Below are 27468 nucleotides of genomic sequence, written 5' to 3' on the forward strand. Positions count from 1 at the left end.
CCGTTGCTATCGCTTGGGAATGATTTTTATGCACTTGTCATGGGCATATGGTGCAGAATTGTAGGAGTGTGGGTAGGGGGGGTGTGAGAGGAGCGTGTTGGTTCTCTGAAAAGCTGATACACCTCTGTGGTCTCACTTATTACAAGAGAAACCACAATATGGCCACCGCCTTGCAGCATTAGAAACAGTGATCAAATGCCAGTTATACATTTGGGATGTGTCTTGGAGTAAAGAGGTCAGAGGTCATGTTAACTAATGTCTGGTCATGTGATGTCACTTGAGCAGTCCTATCCATGTATTGTCAATGGTCACTCCAACACCCAGCTCTTCATCGCAGGGTGCAGCGGGGTCCTATCGGCTCCGATTAGTAATAATAACGTTAGAATTTAGTCGACAGCTCGTCCCACAGTTAGAAGCCACTCTTCATGTCAGAGCAACATGACCTTGACTTGTGGAATAAATCTGCAGCAGCATTTTGTCTCCTAATAACCGCGTCTACCTCATCTCGGTAGTGCAGCTCCAACAGTCCCATCAGCTTTTCAACCTTTTATTTTCCCTTCCAATGATGTCACCCGCAGCCAACAACCCAAGTGACATTACTCAAGCCGACAAGAACGGAGAGCAGTTCACCTTCGTATTCATTTCGCATCCCGTGGCACAACAAGCAAGGAGTTGCACAGTGACACAATTGGGCGGCTAGCTGTTGACAGTGGTCGGACATTATGCACACTGGGACTGTGGAAGAAACTGGGCTTCTGCCAGCCTGTTTTTCTCTTTCTATTGAAACATCAGACTGTCACGGCAGAAATGGATGTTGCCAGGCATCACTAATGAGCCAATTAATCAATGAATTAGCTGAGCAGCGATTAAATTAATGCGAGCTGGACGGGCGAGCGGCAGTGGTGGATACATCCTGGGGACGGTGATTAACACGCGCGGAACAGGCAGCGATCAACAAGGCCACTATTAAGTTGGATAACTTCCTGAACTTTTCGCTTTTAAGCTATACATAGCTCCGCTTCATTTGTTTTATTCCGCTAGAGAAATATTATCATATTTTTCCATGTGGCTACACTGCATTGCTAATATGCTGTGAAACTCAAGAGAGATTGAACTGTTGTTTACATTAGTTATTTAATTATTTCTGCAATTTGTTTATGTACCATCTTTCAAGAAGATATCACGAATAACCAATAAATATACACTTTCACACCATATATTGCAACACGACACTCATTCCCTAAATCAACAATTATACTGTTCCCTTATAACCCAGTTGGACTAAACATGATGCAGTCCATTGGAGGTCCTGGTGTCAGTTCTACCTGACTTGTTGAGCACTTTGTATGGATGTGTGCTTGAGAATGTTCAACACCAAACATCGCTGAACCCATCTTAATCCGCTCGGTATTGGTCCAACACTGTACCGCATCTTCTCTCCATGTCCCAAGTCTCCAGCCACAGTGTGCCTGATCTGAGACATTGTAGAATGGGGGTGGGTGGATGGCGGTCTTGGGTGGGGAGGGGGGCTTCCTTGATTATTTGACATCCTCCGGAAGAGCGCTGGAGTTGTTTCCTCCATTACTTAGAGGGGGGAAAAATAGGCCTTTTCACTATTGAGACTGTCACTCTCAATTTGGACTAACGGTAAGCATGCTCAAGGCCTCCTGGATATTCCCCCCCACCTGCTCTTACCCCACTCTTACTAAACCACCCCCCTCCCGCACCACTCACCCACATCCCCAACCCATACTACCCCTCCCCCTGCAGCGGATCGCCGTGGTGACAATTTGATTAGATCATCAATCGTGGCCGTTAACAGCGGTTTTCCTGAGCACCTGGACCGGCAGGTCACAGCTGGCTCTGAGCTACCGCTGTCCCCCTGACCCAGAGCTGTGTGTGTGTGCTCTGGGTGTGTGTGTGTGTGGAAGTATGCTCGCAGATACATATTGGCACATTCAGTGCAATTGTTTTTGTGTTTGCAAGAGCAGCTCTTTGTACGGTATTAGAGTGTTTTTGTGTCCAGCATGTGGCAAACGTAGTGTCTACGCGTGTGCCAGGCCTTAATCCGATGCTGTCTTAGTTCAACACAAATGAGAAATGCATTTCCCTCAGGGTGCCTTTTAGATGTCTGATGTTTTTTTGTGTGACCCCGGTGGTTGTAACAATAATGTTTTTATCACATAGGTTGTGAGGGACTACTTTCTAGAGAATAACAGGTGTAAATATAAAGGTTTATGCATTCAAAGAGACTCATAGAAGAATGACATTGGTGGTGTTGAGTAATACAGTCCAAACAGGGCACATCTGTATTGGTGGTTCTCAATCTCCACAGATACCTTTCCTCAGTGTATTGCTCGTTGTTTGCAAATACACAGAGTGTATGCATCTGTAACACCGCACACACACAAACACACACTGTACCATAGCTACGACACAGTGTAATTCTCAAACACACGTACATAAATTCACCTGCTTCCGTGCGTTGTCTCTGTATCAGGTTCCGTGTCGTTCTGGTAAAGCAGTTACATTTATGGGCTAACAATAATGGGACAAAGTGTGTGTCTCATTGCGATTCCTCAGGTATTCCATGATTAAATAAACGTCCCTGGTCTTTTCATAAAGCTTGTTTACGGCAGCGTGGCACCATATGCTTCCACCCCACCCACCCACCCATCTCTTCCTCTCTCTCTCCGTTTCCTCTCCACGCTTCATACACTGCCCTACACCGCCTCGACCAGATGCAGGCCAGCCATTATTCTGTGGCGGAGTCGTGGTGGAGAAGCTAAAGTTGTGAATTAACATGTAGAAGCCATTACGGAGCAATGATGATATCCATCTGCGCCGTTCATAGGTGCTACTTAGTAAATTGTCTGCGCCGTAATGGCATAACAGTAACAATATGATACTGTTTTATCAACTCCATGGTCTGTTCCCGTCTTTTCTGTTAACTATATGCTCAGGTGTGACTTGTTTTCTGGATAATGTTGAATATTTGGTTCAGCTCTCTGTGTGGTTCCTCTCCTTTGGTCAGAGCGGAGTTGTTGATTGTTGTCTTTGTACACATTTGTTGTGCTGATTGACAACACTTACAACTTGTAGAACTGCAAGGATAAGTCGACTTATAGATGGGTCTATCGGCAGTCATTCATTGTGCAACGATGAAGCTGTTTTGAGTACCTTTTAAATATTAAGATTTTACCTTTTTACTTTATTCATATATAATATTAAACTGAAAAAACAACATTTAAATACATTATCTTTGACTTTGAGAATCAGGGATGGACCTTTTTTTTTAACATTTTTCTTACATTTATAAGCGAAACGATTAATGTATTAAATAATTGTTGTTTGCTGACCTAATAGTTTCTGATTGTATGATCAATCAGCCTCAAATAAGCGAGTATACCATATAAACACCATATCTGATAGTCATAGGTCTTAAAGGACGTCAAATTGTGCAGGCACACCAAAAAAAGCGCTCATTTCAATTGTGTGGAATCTAGCGTAGGTGATACACGTGAACCCTGTTGCTCATAATTAGTGTTTCTCTGAAGAGTCCGTGACACTCCGCTCCTCTGTGGCCGGATAGTTTTGACTACACAAACACAGGCAAAGCAGCAAAAGTTGGGACGGGTAATTAATTCTCCAAAGCAGTATACAATTCCATGTGTGCGCGGGGGTGTGTGCGTCAGGGGATAGGGTAAAAAAACAACAACAGCAAAGTCAGAAAAGCAATTAACTTCTCCAGCCGGGACATGGCAGGAAACACGTGTGAACGTTCACTATGTCGTCGTGTTGGAAGGCCGAGACAGACAGACTGAGTTTATATAGCAAACGCTTTTGTTGTGATTATTAATGGCCATTCCACATTAACCTTATCGTGCTAATATGCTCGACAATGGCCCAAATCACCTGAGCGATGAGGACGATGGAGGCTACCCCCCCCTCACGTCCAGCCCAACACTGTAGTAGCAACTATCCCCCTTTACCCAATGACCAAGATTAATGAAACCTCCGCTGTTTTTAATTAGCACGGCCGCAGTCATCAATTACGTCTGCCCCACCCCAAATACAAATATTGTTATATTTGGGGGGGGAAATACTTGATTTATTTCATTTAGGTGGCCGGAGGAGTGAGATGAATGGCCTCCCATCATGGTCATTTGCAGGGGATGAGGAGGAGGAGGAGGAGGAGGAGGAGAGAAGGGAGAGAGGGGTGGGTTGAGTAATAAGATCAGTAAGGAACAGGGGGGGGTTACACACACAGTACAGTAGAGGACATAGACAGGGCCATGGAGGGAACGCCAGGTCTACAGGGAAAGGCCAGTCTGGGTCCATGAACCCAGAGCTGCACCAGGTCTCCATTTAAGAGGCTCCACATTGACTCGCACAAGTACCAATCAAAGTGAGACTTATTCATGCCCTCCATTATTGGCCTGTGACGAGACATTTGAAAGAACAAGTGCATCACCTTTATTTTCCCCTCGTCAAAAAGCCATCCATTCAAATGCTGTCGAGAGCTATGGAAAACATCATGCAACATTCTCAGTTTCTGTCACGGTAGATATGCAAAGACATGCAGACCGCTTTAGTTGACTTTCTACAGTGAAGAAGAGTCTCTCCTGTGTACTGTCAGACTTGATGGTGGGTCATCCGGCACATCAAAGTTTCTCACAGTTTTTTCTCTTATAACTTTTTGGTGGCTTTTTTACACAGCTGCTTTGCCTCCAACCTTTTGTATTGATTGTGTTGCTTGTACACATGTTGCATGATGCCTCCATGAGTTTTATTAAGTGCCAACACTGATTCTACCTAAACACTCATATTGCTCCCTTAACATCTTCCTAATGCTTTTCCCCCAGAGGAACGTCTCTTGTTCAGTCTTTACTTTACGAAATATTCTCAATAGTTTTCTTTAAATCAGATTGTAACTTTTTTTTCTGATGTTTAATCCCGGGCGAGTTTCATACCAAGTATCGGATGAGAGGATTTGTTTGCTGGATCATTACAAGTCCCAAAGGGGCGTGTCTTGTTATTGTATCCTGAACACGGAGGATTAGTGTGTCAGAACATAAGGCTAACATGTTATGCGGTCACTTTTGATGTGCTGTTTAGGCAGGCCGGTTGGGTTTGCCTTTGCCACCACTGCTTATGCACTCAGCAAGAGCACTTAATCCAGATAGGTGTTGGGAATACGATAGAAAGTACTGTGCTATTACTTAATGTGTTTGTCCTTGTGACAAAATATAACAGATGCTTTTTCCTCTACTGCTTTTTTAACACCCAGAGTCGGAGGTGTGTCTGTTGTTAGTGAACGCAGGCTGGACTAATGTAGTGAAATCATGCCGAAGAAAGACAGAGTACAGACCCAGTTTTCATATTGAATCTCAGCCTTTTTTCTTCATCTCTCTGCTGCTGGCTTTTGCTCAAGCCATGTCTAGACATTATTTTTATATTAGCATTCTTAAATAAATGGAGTTATGAAGAAAAATAAACTCTTCCCTAAATCACTTATTTAACAAAGAAAGAAGACACGCATTCAGAAATGATAAGCCTTGTGCGGCTCCTTCCTGCACTTCTTCACATTTGCTAATATCTGACGTGACGTAATTGTAATAATAACATTACTGCAAGTACGCGGCTTTGTGACTTGAAGATGTGCCTGGCTCATTCCTGTGGTTTTGGAAGTTTGGGCGTTTGCGCTGCGGTGAGCCACCAGCCATTTCACTTGTGCTGGCCACACACACATAACCAAACACACACACACACAGATTTTATACCCTTACTGCCACGGCCATTCGCCTGCCCACTGACTCCAGAGAGAAGGGTGAGAAACATCCTGAATATTTTATGAAGCTCGGGAACCCCACCTCTGTCTTCCCCACCCTGCAAACCCCCCGCCACTGTGTCCAGCAGTGCACACACACACACACACACACACACAAACGCACACACCCCGGCAGAAAAACAGAAATAATGTTTTAAATGCAATCATTGTCAGGCCCAAACAATGTCATTTATCAAGGGAGCATTTGGGACTGTATAATAAGTTTCACATTATTAATACAATTTTTCATCCTCTGTCAAGCCTATCTGATTTATGGCACGCGTGTGATCTAAGGTGATCATTGAATTACAATTCCAGTAATAAGAGAGAGAATGGACCTGGTCTTTTACTTCTGCCCAGTGGAGCACACCACGCACGCACACACACACACACACACACACACACACACACACACACACACACACACACACACACACACACACGCACATGCACACACAAGATCCTGGATAAACAGCCTCCAGTTGCAACATGCAGCAATTACACAAAACATAGAACAATAGTCACACGATCAATATTATAACTTTTACTGCTAGAGAATTAGCTAAATACGTGTATGTTAAAACGAAACGGGAGGAATACACAAATGAACCTAGGCCCCTGTTAATTAGATAAGGGACAAAGCTCATTATTTTAAAATCATCCTGAAGCCCAGAGAGTAAATATGAGTGGCCTGTTAGGGGCTCGGTAATGGGAGGGGAATGTGCGTCGTTACAGGGCCCAATGATTTACAGCTAGATGCTCTCTGATGTATAGACTGTACCTTTTATTAAGTGGCTGTCGTTACGGTCACTGGCTCCGTCATTTTCCTTTGTGTCTAATCAAAATCCATACCCAGACACCCCACCATCCAGACTCCAGATGGGGAAGATATTACGGAGAACGTTCCACCTTCTCCAGCCCCCACTTCAGCCCTCTTCGGCTACCAGAGATGCTTATGATCTAACAAACAGCAGCGACAAATAAACAAATAGAAATGTGAAATTCTTTTGAGGTAATTAGATAACCAAGACAGACTCCCATCATAACATTTGGATCCAGTTTGAACAAGTATTTGCGCGATTAGCAGTCGTGCTCGGGCTTTTATCAGATTAGCATGTTGTCGAGGGCCCGGTGATCGGCGTCGTACATCATCCTGTTTGAGTTCTCTTTCCAGCGAATTTGGGGAAGCCGCTAATTGGATTGCGAGAGTCTAGCCCCGGTTAAAGATGGTAAACAGCGGAGCAGACTTGTCCCCCAACTCTCAGCCCCCCCACAGGCTTCCAAAAAAACGCCGGCTCTCCTCAGGACCGCCACCATTTATGACACATTTTCTCAGTATTCTTAAAAGATAATTAGGTTTATCACCCATTTATTTCCCCTCCCAGCCCCCCTTTGCTTCTCTTGTGTGTACCTGAGAGCACACAATCGCAGAATAAAAACATAAATATTTCTGCCGCACAGCAGCGCTGGCAGGTGAGCCTAATGAAATTCTAGGAGTGTAATTTGATTTACGAGGTGCTAATGCGGCCTGATATTAGAGAGAAAAAGCTCCGATATGGCTGCCTTGTGCTGTATTTAAGGCCTATCAGAAGCCTGATAAAGAGCATCCTGTCCTCAGCACTGCGGCTGAGTTATTGTCGCAGATATTCATATTGATAGTAATTCTTCCCGACGCAATTTAGTGCCGGCAATATATAAATATGGAGATAATAGTTAATTTTGGTGGCTGCTCAGATTGCGACGCTCTAAATTTACGCAACAAAAAAAGCTTTGAGCTGTGAAGCATCTGGACACATTCTAAAGTGCCGTTTGAAGGATGGTTGGGGGCCTCTGACCGAACCGTGTCACACAAATCAGATTTCCGGTACTTTTCAGCGACTGCTAATTTAAGCGCAAAGCTTTTTGGAGCGCTTGATTTGCAGGTTTTTTGGGTTTGAAACATTATGATTAATAGTCTGATATCCGTGAAACCTATTAAAGCTTTTAAATCAACTGGAAAGTCTGGAAACAAGTCATCACTCCAGTATGCGCATACACTCGGAGAAAGAGATTATTTCAGGCCGCTTTGTTCCGAAACCTGTTGTTTTTCCATTCTAAACACTTCTTGTAATTTAATGTGGCGGTGTGTGTGTGTGTGTGTGTGTGTGTGTGTGTGTGTGTGTGTGTGTGTGTGTGTGTGTGTGTGTGTGTGTGTGTGTGTGTGTGTGTGTGTGTGTGTGTGTGTGTGTGTGTGTGTGTGTGTGTGTGTGTGTGTGTGTGTGTGTGTGTGTGTGTGTGTGTGTGTGTGTGTGTGTGTGTGTGTGTGTGTGTGTGTGTGTGTGTGTGTGTGTGTGTGTGTGTGTGTGTGTGTGTGTGTGTGTGTGTGTGTGTGTGTGCAAAACTCAGGTTTGTGTGTGCGTTCAAAGTTGGGTTGGGGCTACTGAGCTATGGCTCATAATAAAAACAGGCAATAACAGGGCCACCACAGAGGGACCTGGCCTTTGTGCCTCCCTGCTCCCCCCCTCGCTCCCCTCTCCCCTCCGTGCCACCTCCTCCCCCTCCTCCTCATGGCCTCTCCCCCCCCCCCCCCCTCCTAAGTTATGGGCTGAATAACATCGCAACAATATTAAGATAACATTTCCTGATTGTTTGTCAGGCAGGAGGCTCCTTCACCCCGCTTTCATCACGTCCACCGTGTTCATTAAATTGACAATTTGTATTTGCCCTACAGCGGGATAAACAGGAGCTTATCTGATGGGCCTGGTCTTTTATTATTTATTTCATTATCTTTTTCTCTCTCTCTCTCTCTCTCTCTCCTCCCCCTCTTTTCTCCCGGGATTGAAGGTAAACATAAATCAGCAGCAGCATCTCTGTTGTGCGCCGTTGTTTATAATGCAGTCATATGCAGCAGCGGTCCTCTCGGAGGAGCTTCATCTACAACACTCCGCAGACGCATGTGGCCTCTTCACGGAGGTTTTGAGTTGTTGTTTTTGTGTGACATGCTGGCCGCTCTCCTGCAGGTCTCAGTATGATATAACTCCAGATATGTTTCACTTTAAAATGCCCTGCTGTTGGGATAATTCTCTGACTTGTTCCTGAGAGATTCTGCTCTTCTTCCTACTTGGTCTCTTTTAAAGTTGCTGTATCCACTGCGGCACGCCAGAGATGGTTGTCTGTGTTCACTTACAGTAGATGTTAAACTAGCACCATCTGATTTGTGTAACTGCAGTTGATGTGGATTAGAGCAGCATGTTTAAACAAGGACATGAGCTTTGAGCTTCCAGTATATGAGTCTCTACGCTCAAAATCTGGTGCTGAATCAGAGTTTGAAGTTTCTCTTGGTTTTACTCTGTGATCCAACACCTGTCCTGAAACAGAAAGGAAACGGCAGAGTGTTTGGTCTGATCTGGTTCTATACATGCCTTCCAAACACTTTTATTGTTTTCTTGACTTAGGCTTATGAAATAGGATCTACTAAATGAGAAGTCATTGTCAGCTGATACAAATTGGACAATTGGTTGTCATGGAGAAAAGAAAGTTGTCCTCTGGGACTTTTATAAAACAGAAGTGACCGCTGTTCTTTTTTCCTTAAGCAATCCTTCTAAGCACCGTGAGCGATGATGTTTCCCGGTTCGATATCTTAGCCCGGGAACAAGTCTGTCGTCGGCCGACATTGTGCGGGCAAACGAAAATTAACGAAGCCAGCGTCCTTACTTAGGAAACACTTGTCCCAGAAATCTAATCTTTGCCTCATTTTTTACCCAACACCCCCCGCTCTAATCAGGTTTCAATTGACCGCCATTGAAGGAAGAGTCTCTCCTCAGACTCTTGTATAGGTCCGAAACCCAGTCAGACACCATTTAAGGCTTACTCAGTCTTCCTCCCAATATCTCCGAGAGCTCAGGGCCAAATGATTTAATCTTCATTCGGCTAATTTAGTCTGGATTTAAGCTGCCGGGTTGTCGAAGTGCAGAGTGATGGAGTCTGAAAGGGGAAAGGGAGAGGAGGGGGAAAAGGCAGGAGGGAGGAGAACAGAGATGAGAGAGATAAAGATGGAGGGAGGGAGAAAGAGAGAGAAGAGAGAGGGAGTCGGGGGCTGAAGATGATGATCCATCCTGACCCTAGTGAATGCTGTCATGTTCCTCCCTCTAGGTAATCTCTCTCACTCACTCGCTATTTTGCATGTGAAAATGCTCTCCTGACAGTTGCATATCAGATACATTTTTCTCCCTTCCCCCCCCCCCCCCCCCCTCCTTTCCCTTCGCCAAATAAACAACAGTCTTCACTTTGAAGTTGTCTGTTTGTGTCAGTTTGGCTCGGGGCGAGAGTCGGCCTCTCTCCTCTCTTTTCTGCCTTTGTGTTGCAGTGCGAGAGCATCGGAGGATTATTCCCTCTCACCCACCAACCGGCCAACACCAAATGGAAAGGCTATCCAAAAAAGACAGAAACATAATTAATAAAATCAATTAAAAAACATGCCAATAGATTAGTATGATGTGCCAACACTTGCAGTAAGGAGGACCAGGGGTGTCTGTTCTGCCTTCTGTAAAAAAGTCTTTTTTTATGATGCAGTGAAATGAATAATGTTCATCTTTGTTGTCATTCAAAACTGGCCTCTTTTAAACAAGATGTTTGTTTATTTGTTACCCAGAACACACATTTACAGTTACCCTGCAAGATCCGCCTCAACAAGCACCACCGCACCACTTGGTGGCGATAGTGAGTGAGGGGTTTCGACTAAAGCCCTTTCTCCAACCCCTGTTAGAGTACAGTAACTGCTCCTGAGGGATCACAAGGAAGGCCAGTGTGGCTTGTGATGTTCTGACAGTAGCCCGACGTGCCTGAACTGATGACAGGATCACACCACAGTATAGATATGGTAATGAGTGACAGTATAGACACTGTAGCATGCAGCTTTTCTCAACGTACAGGCAAGAGGCCCACCTGGGTCTTTGAATACATCTGCACGGGGTGTCAATCGTGTCGCCTGGCTTTGTGATCAGAAGGGGAAATGAAAGGGCGGAGATGGAAGGATGCAGGAAAGAAGAGAAGCAGAGATTTAATGACTGGAAGTAGAAATGATTCACAAATACAGTTTATTCCCCGCTGTGTCGTCAGAGCTTGGCCGCTATGTGAAAAAGCCAGTTGATGCAAAACGAAAGCTATTAATCTAATGAATGGTTTTTTCCCTTATCTTTTTATATTCTTGTTGCTCTACGATTGTTCATTGTGGTTTGGTCTTTCCATCAAGACCATCACAGATTCCTTTTACTTGGATTGTTTCTACAACTTCTTTACTTATATACCAATGTGGCGAAACTGATCTCAGCACCTAAACCATGCTTCGGCACACATGATCGTTATTGTAATGTCAGCAGTCAGTTAGTCATATTTACATCTTATTTCATTCTCATACTTTTGCATTTGCCTTAGGGAACCTGTGTAGACTCAAATCCCTGCTTTCAGGGATCAAATACTTTTCTCTTGACGTGCACAAATCTATTCTACTCAACTATAAAAAGTACATGCATCTCTTTTTTCTTTAGCAGTCATTGTATAATTGCGTATGTGATGTGAAATTGCTTTAGACCTTTCAATCTTTAATAGCCATTTGTTGCACACACTTGAGATATATCTAGAAATTATAAAAACTATAATTCCAGAATTTCTCTCAGGCTGTTTTGAATCCTAAACCAGGTTGCTTCAGCAGCGTTTCTGAATCAAACGTGGTTGTTTTGTTGGTTTTGAATTCCATTTGCGAAAAGCATTCTAAACGGATATTCTAAATTAGCAGACCTCTCTTTTCTCTCTTACTCCTGTCTCTTTCGCTTTCTCCCTCTTTTATGCATACACAAATTCACTCAACCTCTCTCCCTATCTGTCTTCCCTCCACCTCCTACCTTCGGTGTGTTTTGCATGGTAGCTGGCTGTTTAGAGGCAGTATGCATATGTATGGGCGAGACGGTGGATCGTGACGGGATCTGACATGCGGGGACAAGATCAAAGCGCTCCATCTGATCCCATAAAAACAGACGCAAACCCTCCTCTCATCCTTACAAAACCCCCACTGATAGTCGACTGCCAGCCCGACTCCTCCATCTTCTCTCCTCTCCCTCCTGCCTGTATTTCCTCCCTCCATCCCAGGGTGCCCACATCAAGGCCGGCCCGACTTTGCGATGACGCCCCGTGATAAACAATGGCCCGTTTAGCCTCATAAAGCAGGAGTGTTGTGCATAATGCTTACAATAAAAGATAGCATCTCTTCACTCATCTTATTTACCTCTCCCACGGTGGCACGGGCGACGAGCTGCTCCATATAAATACCGCAGGGACTGAGGAAAGACGGAAGGGAATAATGATGCAGACGTACATCTGTTGGTCAAATGAAGTAGATGAGAACTATTTTAAATCTGCATTCAAGCTTAGAGCCAGGTGATAAAGGCGCCATCTTAAAGCCGCTCCATCCTTCCTGGTAAGTGAGCTTAAAATGTCCTCTCAACTGGATGACATCCATATCACATTCAAATGCATCTCTATGGAACATATAGATTGATATGGAAGCCAGAACACATTTTCCTTTATATCTCTCGTTCTCTCTCCACCTCCCCATCTTTTAATTCCCTCCTTGTCCTCCCTCCCTCTCATTCTCCTATTGCCCCCCCCCCCCACCATCCTTCCTCCAGTAAGGAAGATGCATGAGTTTGAATTATTGATTCAGACACATGCTACATGCTGCTTGGAGTCATTATTTGTTCAGGTGAGTGTCATGCTGCTCGCTATGAAACAGATACCACGGGGATTAAGCGACACAATCAGGACTTAAAGACAGCCGCCCTCCCTAAAATAACATGGCCCTCGCCGCGAGACAAATGCTCCCCAAAACCAGACTTCATTTGTTTATGACTCGCACATTAGTCATCCTGTGCCTAAATGATATCGCGGAGGGTAAAGATTAATTCAAGCACAGGCTGCTTCTATTGTTTTTACCCGTGTGCGTTTCTTGAAGCCTAATAACACAGCAGATGGATATAGGTGCAAACATCCTACACATTGTCATCAAAATAAAAGCTTTTGTTGTGTGGTAGGTGTCGGGATAAAGAACAGACGGATGTCCAGAGTAAAGAAAACAACACTATGCCTAGGTGCTATATAAATGAACTTGCCTTGCTATACAATAGTCACATTTTCTTCATCTTGAAGAGACACACACAACATGTGATGAATAGGGCTTTGTATTAATTGGAAGGATACTGGATACCCAAAGCTGAACTCAGCTTTTTGTTAGGAGAGCAGAGGATGGAATGAGACTTCTGTAGGAGGCGTGACACAGTTGGAGAAAATGTCCCGCTGGTTTGTAAACTCTAGGGTTGGGCTTTACGTTGATGGGTAGGGATAACTCATCTGACTGTGACGGTCTCCTGGCAGCTTTCTTCGGCGCACGGATAACATTTTGTGCGTCGGGGGCCTCTTAAGCACCGATACCCTGCTTTCTATACAAACATGCTCTTACAAAGACAATGGAGGCTAAGTGTCAGACCGTTATCACCGACTATCGTGGTAAGCCTAGTTTGCAGAGAAGTTAAAATGGCGGGAAGCTCTGATACAGGAGCCTTAAGAGAGAAGCGGGAGGTAAAATGTTGCTAACTGTTCATTTAGCCCAGGCTAAGTGGTCAGGGACGCTGGACAGGTGAACTATATTTCCCCCTCTGGCCCTGCGGGGGTGTGTGTGTGTGTGTGTGTGTGTGTGGACTGTAACAGAATTTCTCTAGTCCTCTGGGCCCTGGTGCAAAGCAGAGAATAAATGGTGGAGGTGGCAGGCCAGGACAGAAAAATCAATGCCTGCTTATACAGACATGACACACCAGCAGCCAACTGCATTGTGTGTGTGTGTGTGTGTGTGTGTGTGTGTGTGTGTGTGTGTGTGTGTGTGTGTGTGTGTGTGTGTGTGTGTGTGTGTGTGTGTGTGTGTGTGTGTGTGTGTGTGTGTGTGTGTGTGTGTGTGTGTGTGTGTGTGTGTGTGTGTGTGTGTGTGTGTGTGTGTGTGTGTGTGTGTGTGTGTGTGTGTGTGTGTGTGTGTGTGTGTGTGTGTGTGTGTGTGTGTGTGTGTGTGTGTGTGTGTGTGTGTGTGTGTGTGTGTGTGTGTGTAGATGTACAGCACACAGTCATTTGGCCCTGTACGAGTACCCAGCAACCCCCATTTCCTCCCTCACAAGGTAGATCGTCTAGCATTTTACGTCAGCTTTGGGATCAGTAAATAACTCTTCGTTTTTTTCCTCTCCTCCTCATCATTCCCCTCTGCCTACCTCTCTACTCCTGCAGGAAGTTTGAATGCGAGTTGTGCGATCGCTCCTTCAGTGAAAAATGGGCCCTGAACAACCACATGAAACTACACAGTGGGGAGAAACCGTATAAGTGTGCCTGGCCGTCCTGCCACTACGCCTTCCTCAACCTGTCGGCCATGAAGGACCACTATAGGACGCACACAGGTGAGACAACGAGAGCCAGTAACCTCAACCATAAAGCATTACTCCCAGACTCCTCCACAAACACAACGACAGTCAATCTAAACTGCCACAATACTTTTAACTGGCAAATAGTGTTCTTAGGAGTTTGGGACAAAAGGTTATTTATCGGGAAACTCTATACTTGGCTCAAACTAAATGAACTTTTTCTTTCTTCTATAGCTCTAGACACAATAAAGAGCGTGTTAACTGTGAACATCTCACATTAATTATGATTCTTCACAGCTTTGTTTGGAAAAAAAAACATACACACATTTTTGGCTGACAAAAGCCATGACTTGTCCATCTGTAGTGATTTCTCAACATCCAGAGACAGTCGGGCACCATTTCTTGGCGGGATTGCAGATAGTCTTGTCGGATTTGAATACAAATGATGGGGAAAACATGTCTGGATTTAATGTTTGTTTTTGTTTTCTGCCATCCTTCGGAGTTTTAGAGGGTTGCTTGATCAGAGAATTGAGGTAGTGTTTATTCCCCAACTCCAACTTGTTGTCATGTGTGTTTCCCCAAAATCCATCTGGTCACCAAGCACGTCTTTCCATAACCCAGCTGGTCAGCGAGTGTGTGTTCATGGAATCCATCTGATCCTCGAGAGTGTGTTTTCCCACATTGAAACGGGCCAGTGTTCATTTGTCCATGTTGCAAAATAGGAACAAAAAGAAAGACTGAATGCCAACAACTCGATAAAACAATAAAAGGAAACTTTGTATTGAAGTAATTGGGTATTGTTTTTGTTGTATACATTCAGTGCTTTTTCTTTCAAACTCCATTGGTCTTAAAGTACAGTACACTGTGGGTCTGCTTTTTTTTTACTTCCTAAAAGCTTTGGATAGACAGATGGTGCGGTGGGCGGTGGGAGGATACTGTCTTGAATAATAGCCCCTCGATAGAAGCCCCAGTCAGGCTCTCTGAAAGTGTCTTTATGCTGCAGCCCAGCAGTTTCCCCTCGGCCTCGGTAATGTCCCACACACGGCTCTTTGATGCCCTTTTAAGTCAATGACAGAAGCAGCAGCCGCCAGTGGCCTGACAGCCTGACTGAGCGCTTGCAGGAGAGCCCTCCATCCGTCACGGGGGCCTGCTGTGTGTGTGTGTGTGTGTGTGTGTGTGTGTGTGTGTGTGTGTGTGTGTGTGTGTGTGTGTGTGTGTGTGTGTGTGTGTGTGTGTGTGTGTGTGTGTGTGTGTGTGTGTGTGTGTGTGTGTGTGTGTGTGTGTGTGTGTGTGTGTGTGTGTGTGTGTGTGTGTGTGTGTGTGTGTGTGTGTGTGTGTGTGTGTGTGTGTGTGTGTGTGTGTGTGTGTGTGTGTGTGTGATCTTGCTGGATGTTTTTTTAAATGTGTTTTAACAGTGATGTAACGTCAAGGCGCCTCTGACATAATTAGACGTTTTATTTTCATTTGTTTCCAGCCCTCATCATTCCCCATCAGGCGGCTGGCGTACAACTGTCACCAAGCTGTCACCTGGTGTATGTGTGTGTGCGTATTTGCGTCTTTGTGTTAGTTTGGCAGGAGGAAACAGACTTTAAGAGAGTGAGTGAAGTGATTGAGATGGAAACAGAATAGTGATGAAATAAGAGAGCTTGTAAGACCAAGGGTTACAGAGAACGAACATATGAAAATAGGAGTATTAAGATAGAACCTGAGACAGCCTCATTTCAGTGAGCGACAAGAACTGACTTGATTAGCAACATCCAAAAAAGCTAACACAATTCTGCTTTACTGTGACCCCCGACACTCCTTTCACCAGTTGTAATTGCTGCCAGGGTCGGACCGTTAGCTGCAGCTATACAATCATCGCAATCACATTCCAGCAGCCAACCTGACACACTGAAATATTATATGCATGTGTGTGATCTGTTTAAAGGTTATAAATCGGCTCCTTCACGGCACTAAAATGCAATACTAATAAAATAAGTGGGAGATTTTAAAGTTTGAGCTAATCTCGCCTGGGAACAGAGCCGTCAGTAATGTGACTTACAGTCTGTCTGTCTGTGTGTGTGTGTGTAAGTGTGTGTAAGTGTGTGTGTGTGTGGGTAACAGAACAATGACTAACTGGGGAGTTTGAACTGAATGATACACACATCTAGCTCTTAAACTCTTAAAAATGCAAAGTCTCTTAGTGAAGAAAGTACTTTCAATGAAGGACGATATAGTGGGACGTTTTGAATGAGTTATTTTTTTTGTCAAGTGTGTGAAGAATAAGGGAGGTTTCTTTAATCCCTTAAAACAACATTTCTAATCCCATAGATCAGCAGTCAATGGTATGATCTGGAGTAATCGCAAAATCATACACACAATTGTAGATATACAATATACATCATGAATGATGCACTAGAAGTACAACTGCTACATTTTGATACCACTTTGAATGACAACGATTGCATAGCTGTTGCTTAACTCGACTACAGACCTCAATTGTAAACCGCTACTAATGATGGCAGCAGACATGCTTTTGTCTTCTTAACAAATGGAGTCAGTTTTCATAGGACTTAAGTAAGATTGAAACACTGTCTATAAAGAGTGTGAGTTTTATTTAGCCTTTTCCAAAAAATAACAAATGTGAAACATTTTGGCCCTGAAACATGCAGATTGTATCCTCAGTCTACAAATCAAATCCAAGTACTTTAGTAATCCCAGGGGAAATTGGGCTTCGTGAGAGTTGCACCATATTAGAATAAAATCAGTACATGTTTATATAAACATTAATGCTGTCAAAATTATCGCGTTAACGGAGGTAATTAATTTTTTGAATTAAATGCGTTAAAATATTTAACGCATTTAACGCATGTGCAGAATGGCCCGCCCCATACACCCCACCAGTGGTAGCGCCAGGGTATGGCTGGGGTAGGCTACACCCATACCAAGAAATGGCTTAGCCCCACCATGACAAATGATGTTAAAGTAGGCAAAATAAAGTCTGCCAACTCGCGCGGTGTACATTGCACAGACAGCAGTAAGATTGATTTCAGCCACTTGTCTGGAAATACCGAAGACCAGAAACGGTTTTGAAAACTTTTGTCACGTAGTGATCGTCTTCTCAATAGAACATCTTTGATAATGTCTTCTGGCCAATGATAATCAAGATAACGGCGTGGTGTTGTTGCAGGAAGTCCCGACGGAGAATACTTTTGCTGTAGTACAGGGCTGAAGTCGAATAGTCCATTTAGCTTAGGAACCTTCCTAAAGGAGTGAAATGACCCGGAAGTCCCTCAGTGGCAGCCATGATAAGTGCCGTTCGAATTCTCTAGAATGATGAGAATGATAGGAAAGGAGGTTTCAAACTTCCTTTATAACCTCCTTTAGCTTAGGAACCACTGGACCTCCCTAACCGACAGGAGAAGCGAAAATGCTGCCCCACAATGCCTTGCAGCCGCAGCATTTGCCGTCACTCAACAGTCGGCCGTTCACGGAAACAACCGATTATGACCGAGAAATTATATCATGAAAGTTACGGTGCTTATTAAGCTTTTTAAAACATAGGTGGTAAGTTGCCAAAGTGCTTTGTTTGAACGTTCATCAGTATTATAATCAAAAAGAGAAATATGAACGTTAGTTTTCACTGAAATTATCAAATAAAGTCAACATCTCACAGTCTTTACTGAGCTGTGTGGGGTTTGTTCAACTTTTAAAAGATGCTTGAATGGTGATATACACAGTGATAGATGTTAAGGACTAACGTTTATAATAAATACATCTGTATTGATTTTAAGATCTTTAGTTCATACAATCATACGTCGTATTGGGATCATTTGTATTAATGTGGACCGGAGGGAGAGGGTGACGAGCATAAGTTTCACTTTCCTTTTTTATTTCAATTCCAACTTTGGTCATGAAGAATTTCTCTGTTGTCCACGTTCATAAAGCAAAGCAGCAGCATCAGAGCACGGTGCAGAGTCTCTAGATGAGTTTACAGTAGTCCCTCGTTCTTATTAAACATCCATGTTGTAGTCCGCTGTATAGAAAACTGTGGTTTCCATAGTTTCCCCACAGCAGCAGACGCACACAATGACGTCCGCTGGCGCATCATAAACACGTCGGATAGTGAAAGTGCATTCTGATTCTCTAAAGTACCGCAGTCTCTTCTCCTAAGTCCTTTTGAATTCTCCTGTCCACTATCCCTTAACCCCGTGACGTTTCACTCAGAGGTCAAGGAATAGACGATAGGGTTAGAACTTAGGAGCTGATTTTTAAACTATCCGACTGCAGCCCAGGTAACACATAACTGGTACGCACTACGCGCAGGTTATGTGCGTAATCTGAAGTGCGTACCGTCACTTGTGTCACAAAGCGCATTTGCGTACCGACGTACTTGTGAAGCTTTTCCAGAAGGCGGTTAGATCACCGGACGACAGAGTCGGTCTCCGTGTGCACAGACAGGGCTGCTGTTAACGTCGGTCTGTACAACGGAATTGTTGTACAATTCCCCCATCACTGGAGAACTGCGCTAAAACCGCTGATCACAACGTTCACACTCTGTGGTCACGAAGTACTCCACCAGGCCCGTCCGTCCGTCGACTTTCCTGAAGTACTCCCCCGTTGATAGAAATCAACACGTAATGAATTAAGACCCCACGGTTTGATGATTGATAGGTGTGTGGGCTGTCTTTCATTTTGACACACAGAAAAATGTTATAATAAACATAGATACTGTATGTTAAATGGATATATCCGCCTTCTTTCATTTATCTTTCCATTCCCACAACAATATACATAAAGAAATGGCATATTTTGGACATAGTTCGAAAAGTGATTAATCATGATTAATACATTTTTAAGCTGTGACTAATCGGATTAAAATTTGTAATCGTTTGACAGCCCTAATAAACATACATTGAAGTAAAAACTTCTAATACAAGTAGCATGTTACTGTGTCTCTAGTAGTGATTGCATATTTAACACCATTTTACAGGGTTCCTGTTTTAAAATAAGTCAATTAGGAGTGACTTAGTACTTACTTAGCTAGCTACAGCTGTTAAAGCTAGCTACATTTGTCTTTTCATCCGGCAAATTGATGGAAAGTATATAGAAATGCAAAGCTTGGGTCTACCCGTTAACCCAACCTGGTATGTACCAAGGCTGAGTTCTTACCACTTGCCTTGGTTTGAATCCAACTTGTCGCACTTTGCCCTCTTCCTCGCCCTTTCTGATCACCAGCTGAACTATCCAACAAAGTCAAATAGCCAAAGAAATCTTTAAAACGTAATGTTTTACATTTAGGTCAAAAAGTTAAATCTGACTGACATCAACTAAAAGGGACAGTTTCTAGCAAATTGTCAGGCAAATAAGCACTTGATGAAAGAAAATAAAACAATACATATTTTGTATTTGCTCTCACTCCTACATTTGGGCCGAACAAACAACCAAGAATAAGCAGCCCCTGAATGAAAATGTCTGATTTCACCATCCTGTGGATAGAGTTGCTTGTTGCGACATGCAGAGCACCCCCGTCCCCCCCTACAAAAATTAAAGTTAACACCTCCGGTCTCCCTCTCCTGCCTCTAACGTGATCCATTGTTCCTCTCTGATTTGTGTGTTTTTTATGTTAATCACTCCCTCCTCACACACCAGTCGTGTCTGAGGGGCGGAGGCGGGGGATTCAGTGGTCGTCAGCCGCCAGGGTCATTTGTAAGGGCTGATGAATGAGCGACTCAAATAAATAAATAAGTGCACTGAATCTGACCCACCCAGCTTTTCCCAGGCTCTTGGGCATTGGGGGGGGGGGGGGGCTGAGATAGGTTGAACACAGCGACAGAGCCACAATTGATTTCCTCATTGCTTCAGTTTGTCGCTTAATCTGGCGATATGCTGATAAATCTTCGCACTTTGTCAATTCATTTCCCTGAAAAATGAGACCCAAAATGGCAAGCACATCAATACAGCAGCGGATTCCGTGTCAAAAATTAAGCGGTAAAATTAATTGCCCTCCCATCCGCTCCTGCTAAAACATAACTAATGAGGGAGGCAATTATAGCTGCATGCAAGCGCCTCTGGGGTTATTTAAAACACACATACACACACATAGACTCACATATATACTGTATAATACACACTGTATGTACACACATGCAAAGAAAGGTTGTATATTTTGACTTCAAAGTCCTTTTTATTGTCTCGCATTAAAGGCATATATTTAATTCCTGGAAGAGTTGGTGGGTTGAAGTGTGTCATGGGACCAAAAGAGGAGAAATGATGAGCCAATATTCAAAAAGCAAAAAGTGTAAGTGCTCTAAGTGCAAACACATTAGCAGGACATTTAGTTTTTTAGGGCATTGTAGTGTCTAGACTTGGGACACTGAGTCTTTTATGCTTTTCAACAGGTTTTTTTTGTCCTCTATATCCTTAATTTGTTTTTGTTTGGTGGTTGATTAAGTTAAGGTAAGTGTGAGATTTAAGTTAGAGGCTAATTAATGTGGCTAGGTTTAATGTTGCATAAGGTTAAGGCAGGGGTTATTTATTGTCGTCTTTTGCGGTGAATCAGAAAGGAGTGAAGTCAATGCAAGCTTGTGTCCTGGATGGGAGTCCACCTTGCTTTGACCGCATCCTCCAGCGTTGACAGCAGCGTGTCACTCCCCCCCAACCCCAACTCGCTGTCCCCAACCCAAGTCCCTCAGAGGGCTGACCGCCACGGAGCAGCAGATGAAAAGCACACATGTAATTTATCGCCAACGTTTCCTCCTCAAGAATAATTGTGGCGACCGCGGCTGGTAGCAGGGATCGATGGCTATGGATTTTTCTGCGGTGGGGTCTTGTAGCGCTGGCCGTAATGAGAGATGGAAGGCAGGAAAGGAGGAGGGACCCGTGCGGTTTTTCTGATAGGGAGAAAAGGTCTGACCAGATCCTCGGTAACTATTCCAGAAAATACAGAACACTGGACGACTTTTTGTTGGTCGGTTTTGATGGTCCTACACAATCACAAAATGATCTGCCAAAGTTTGGGCAAACAGTTTTAAATATCACAGAGTTCTGAAGAGTTTTGTTTGTCATTCTCTTCTAGAAAGGTTTATAGTGGGCAGCCACAAAAAGCCCTATTTAGGATATTACCTTATTTGTATGAAAATGTGACGCCAGTTGCAAGTTTTTGCAACGTTTTTGACCGGAGTCATGAACAATATCCAAACATGTTTTTTATTTAACTTTTTCTTTTAGTTTAGTCATGTATATAGGGTTAGGGTAAGGGTAAGATAGATATTGATTTGAAACAGAATGTTAGGGTTTGAAATATCAATAATGTCCTTCTTTTCCCCTCCATCTATGGGGCTGAGTTGTGATTCCTGCAGTGTTTCTGATAGTTATAGTTCATTTGTCAATTAGGGTGATGTATCCTAACTTATTGCTTATGGTTATTCTACCTAGTTTGTTTCCATTTAATTTAAGCAAAATGCTAGTTCTTTCTTTTTTCATTAAGTTATATTTCTTAACCAAGAACATCCCACATGAGGTATTTGGATCAGCAAATGTAAAGGGTGACTTAAAGCGGCCGCAGAAAGCAGCAGAATGGCCGTGTTATTATATGGAAACCTTGTTCCCTTAAAGGTCATTCACGCTGGGATATAAAAAGTGAACCTGGACCGAATGCACCTTTTCCAGGCTGGTTTTCGCCCCCTCTAATTGGCACTGCATTACAACTCTTCTCACAGTCGAGTGGCTTTCAATGGGTGTAATAGAGGAAACTTGAGGCTGCTTTGTCTCTGCGGACCCGCTGAAAGCTGCTATCTGTGCAGAAGAGCAGCAGAGGCCCAGCTGGAAGAGTCACCCAAATGTGTTATCAGCGTGTGGCGAGAGTTCAACATCAGCATTCAGATGAATATGTAGGCGATGGGGATCTCGGCTGCACGTGATGCACACAGCTGCAGCGCTTGTGTCTGTATGTTAGAACGTGTGCTGCCTACGGTGATTCCATGTATGTGCGGAAACTTGCTGATAGACGACACATGCACTTTGATGTGTGTGTGGGAAACAACACTGACTATAACAGTCTTGTGCAATAACCACTGCTATATCCACTCAAATACAGTTTATTATCATTACTGACTGCTACCTCACACACTTTATCTGTTCATGTACTTTTGTAATGCCGCTTCCAATTCTATATGGGCCAGCTGTGGCTGTGAGGTGGTTGCTTGCCAACCTGAAGGTCGGTGGTTCGATTCCCAGCCACTGCAATAAACATGTTGATGTAATCTTTGAGCAACATACAAATGCGTGTGAATGTTGGAAAGCACATTTATAGCACTTTATAAAGTAAATGTAGTCTTTTTTTTATTTGACTTTTTACGGGGGTTTTTCACATTCTTGTCTCTTTATTTAATATAAAACAATGCACAAATGATGGAATAGTTATCGAAATCAGCAATATCAAAAATGGCAGGTAAGCTAAATGTTTGATAAGAACAATATATCTGAAAATCTGGTTCTTACTTAAGTATTGTGGTGCTGCAGAAAAGTCCCAGCTTAAAAATGTTATTCTACAGACTTAATCAAATAAATCCTTGTTTGGTACAGATCCCCTCATATATCTAACCTTGATTATCTTAATATATATTTTTATAATTATATGAAACATTTTTCAAAAAGGATCAATCCTTATGAAAATCGGGAATCATATCGGTTATGCCATATCCTTAAAAAGAATCCCAATTATGTATTTATTTATTATTTATCTAAAAAGATACCCTATTAAAGATGTTAGCCTACCTATTGTACTTGCATTTATTTGCTGTAATAGTCAAACATTTCGCACTGTGGGTTGAAGAAAGGATGTCTGATTCTGATATCTGCATCTAGGTATGTCGGTGCCTATTTGCCTACACATCTGCGCCCATTCTATAAATGTGTTTCCCTGAGCGAGGCTTATCACAAATGTTGCTGTGTGTGCGCAGGAGTGTGTGACTGCCTGTGTGCCATGGCAGAGAGAGAAAAAAAAGAGTTAGAAATGGAGAGAGAGACACCATCATGCTGTTAATGACGGAGCCAGATGCGGGGAAGAGAGCAGGAGTGTAAAAAAGCTCTCCACGCTCCCCATCTGGAAGGCATCGCCCCCAAATGAAGTTGTACAAAAGCATCCCATTGATAATAAAGCTAATTTTTATGGCTCTGACAAGTATGTAATTATGTTCAGCGGTGCTTTTCAGATTTTATCACAGTCAATAAACCACACTGGCAATTTCCCGTTCCCCCATTTGACATATTTACACGGATCCATCTGATTGGAGGAATTAGTTAGCTGTGAGGGCTCTGATGGATATACACTAGTGATCTGTGACTTCTGCTGCGCTCATCTGTTAGCCACCGCTCATCTGTTCACTCTGTCTTTTCTTCTCTCGCCTTCTGCGTTTCTCCTCCTTTCACACATCCCTCACACAATATTCTCTCCTTCTTTGTCTTTACTTGAGCGCCCACTGCCTTGCTTAATGACATTTCAGCAGTACTCAAGTGAAGGAGGTATCACTCCTTCCTTTCTCCATCACGCGAAAGGATTCAATATTTCATGAAATCTACTTCAATAACCTTTCACGCATTACCACCACTGTGTTTAAGCCTGCAATGCAATTGTATTTATATTGTATTAATGTCGACGTAAGCTTGAAATGTAAAAGCATTAGTGACAGATGTTTTACACTGAGCCATATTCAGTTGAGGTCAAACAACTGAGATTAGACAAATGTCATGAAGTGTGTACCTTCACAAACTCATGTGCAGTTTACTTTGCTATTGTTGGCATTAATTGCATCTGCAGTGTCATATTACGCTTTCATCCAAAAGGATATCAACAGATAGAACATGAAACTGTTAAAACATATCATAAACATGTTGTCATTTAATTCAGTTTTATAAGCTTAACTGGTGTTTACATCCCTAAATATTAACGGTTTGGTATCCTTTAACAACATTTAGAAATATCTATCAACATGAAATGTTGATCATTGTCAAAGTCTATAAACTGTGATGGATATGTATCAAAGACATTTTGTGCTACTTGCAAAAGTTGTATATGAATTGTAGTTTGAAGAATTATATTTTTGTCTCATGGATATCTGGATTTGAATGAGTGTATAAATTAATAGTTGATCAATATAATATAAATGAGACGAAAGTTAATCTTACCCTATCTGGTTCTTGCTGCCTCTCCCCTTATTCTGTCTTGATTTAATGTCATTTGTATAAAGGGGCGCAATTATGCTCCTTTTCAGGTTCAGATATGTTTTTTGTGCCTCGACTGGGACATGTCATGATGTCAAGACAGAATAAGGGGAGAGGCAGCAAGAACCAGATAGGGTGAGATTAACTTTCGTCTCATTTATGCTTTAATGTTCTAAGCTCTTTATTTTTCTCATACTGCCTGTGCTGCAGCACCTCTTTTCACCCTCTGTCTGAAACCAGAGCCCAGTCTGCTCTGATTGGTCAGCTGGCCGGCTCTGTTGTGATTGGCCAACACATTAGAGATGTCCCTCCCCTTAGCATGTACAATTTGTATGAGCGCTAGCCAATAGAAACACATAGGTATATAGTGATGTCACTGTGTTACTGAAATGAAAAAAGGGAGTCCAATGGAGGCGTTTCAGGCCGGGGGGGACTGGGGGCGGTTTGTGGAAGAGAAACGTTGAGGTTTTAGTCATTGCAGACCATTGATTTGTACTAAAACCTATAAGCTAAAATCCCCAAAGAGCATAATAGGGCCTCTTCATTGTCATTTCTTTGACCAATGTTTCCTAATGCTTTATCATTACTTGTTGCCTTCTCTCAATCTGTCTCTATAGGAGAGAAGTCTTATCTGTGTGACCTGTGTGGTTTTGCTGGAGGCACGAGACACGCCCTCACCAAACACAGACGCCAACACACAGGTAAGCAGCAACACACACACACACACACACACACACACACACACACACACACACACACACCCTGAACTGATGTCCATAACTAATCTGGGCACACACAAACTCTGCAGAGCTTCATAATCTTGGACGTTGATTGACACTCACTTTTTCTCATAGTTTTAGCAACAGTTTGCTTTCTTTCACACACACACACACACACACACACACACACACACACACACACACACACACACACACACACACACACACACACACACACACACACACACAGGCACAGGCACATCAGTGTGACATGCCGCTGTCAGTGATAGGCATGTGTACCAGTATGGCTGACTGAATCTGAGATTTTTAATTTCAGTTATCATTTCACCATGTCATTCTGTCGCTTAGGGAAATTGCATTTTTCAGATAGGCTGTCAATAACGAGCGCTTTTTTTGGAAATTGGGATAGTGAAACAAATACTGTTCTTAACCGTTGTCTGGCAGTCGCCCAAGGATCAAGAATCCTGTTATAAATATTCATTTTGGCTTTTTATAATTCATTTTGTTTGCTACCATTTCCTATTCCGAACCTCCAATTTCTGTCCTGTGTTGACATGTGTCAATTCCACTGATTTAGCCACGCATTCAAATGTTGCCATGCAGCTGCACATGAAGGGACCACCATGTCGGACGCTGTTTGATTCATACACAAGGCCACTGCTAATGTCAACATGTTTGTGGTTTGAATCTCTGAAACAACATTCTGTCATTATTTAGTATCTTATATTTCACATGTTATGCCCAAAAGTATGGAAATGTCACTAAAGCTGTATTAAAAAAAGATTGGAGACAACAAGAGTCAACTGATTGTCACGTTAAAAAAACGTCTTCAATGTTCTGTAGGTTAGAATCTCTATAAAACAGCCTGAGCTTTTTATTGCAGGTTTTAAACTACGACTGCAAAATAAATTAACCCCTTACTCTGGTCTGCCATTTGAAAAATGTTTAAATACAAAACTTTGCCATCACTACCTTGACCCTGTGAGCATGCTTTTACCATTAAGAATCAAGTGTCTATATCTTGAAGAGTCGTGCCTTTTAAAGTTACAGTTAACTGACAGTTTGAAAACTCAACTTATACTTTATCTTTTGACTACAACTGTATCCAGCATTTCATCCTAACAAATAAATGGTAGTTCAACTACTTTTGGTGTTTAAATACAAACAGAACATTGACCACAGGACTATAAGCACACTTTACAAATAGTTCCAGATTCAAGGGATATTAATAATTGAATTGACACAAACCCTTTCTGTGCTAACACCTGAACTCCCATGCATCATTTCACATACAAACACATCTGCAGTGTTTTGACTAACCAAGCACACAAATTGCTTTCATTACATGTAGATAGTGTAGTTTCACAGCGAATTAAGAACTGTTAATACAGTAGCTGTTGTTGCAGCAATATATGCCACCTTTTTTTTAGTTGCAAGTTATGCATAATAAACAACCTAAGTTGCATAAATCGAGTAAAATGTTGCCACACGTTTCCAAACCATTTAAATTGTAGCCTACCTATATTTCAGAATCAGAGTCACAATTCCTTTATTCAACCCTAACCCTTAGGGGATATTAACATTGTTAGAGCACTATTACAGAACAGATAAAGAAAATATAACAGCATAGAATAATGAAGCAAGGATACAATAATACAAAAATAATTATAGCAGCCTTTCAAAGATTAAGTGAAACATGTAAAAAAAAATGATTAAGTATCTGCCAGCAAATGGCAGTAATAGTAAAAGTATATTATTACATGAAATACATTTGTATCTTAATATGTCTATATGTGACATTAATGTCATCTTCGGCTCCACACACACACACACACACACACACACACACACACACACACACACACACACACACACACACACACACACACACACATACACACACACACACACACACACACACACACACACACACACACACACACACACACACACACACACACACACACACACACACACACACACACACACACACAATGTCCCTGGCAGGTTCCTGTCATTAAAACACCATCAAACCAGATCAGTAATTACACAGGAAATTGTCGGTGAAATTGAAAAAGTTTTGGCTGGCGTTGCACATCTCCATCTCTCTCTATCTCTCCCTCCGTCTCCCCTTTCCTCCCTCCCTCTGTCTCTCTCTTCCTCGTGAAAGTGTGAAAGGGAACGATCTCAAACCCATCATTGGTTTTAGATGTACTCGTCATTCCTTTTTTCCCCTCTGTGACAAAGTCATTTCGGCAGCTTG

The 27468-nt window shown here is 42.8% G+C and overlaps 1 protein-coding gene across 1 annotated transcript in view; it reads left to right on the forward strand.

Annotated features, from left to right (window-relative positions):
• Nucleotides 1-27468, forward strand: part of znf407 (zinc finger protein 407) — a 145260-nt gene that overhangs the window by 68637 nt on the left and 49155 nt on the right. Inside the window, exons 6-7 of the mRNA XM_071206044.1 lie at nt 14129-14295; nt 25083-25166. Coding sequence (XP_071062145.1) covers nt 14129-14295; nt 25083-25166 — 251 coding nt within the window. The remainder of the gene's footprint in view (nt 1-14128; nt 14296-25082; nt 25167-27468) is intronic.

This window comes from Pseudochaenichthys georgianus, chromosome 16 (assembly GCF_902827115.2).
Source record: "Pseudochaenichthys georgianus chromosome 16, fPseGeo1.2, whole genome shotgun sequence".
Taxonomy (NCBI): Eukaryota; Metazoa; Chordata; class Actinopteri; order Perciformes; family Channichthyidae; genus Pseudochaenichthys; species Pseudochaenichthys georgianus.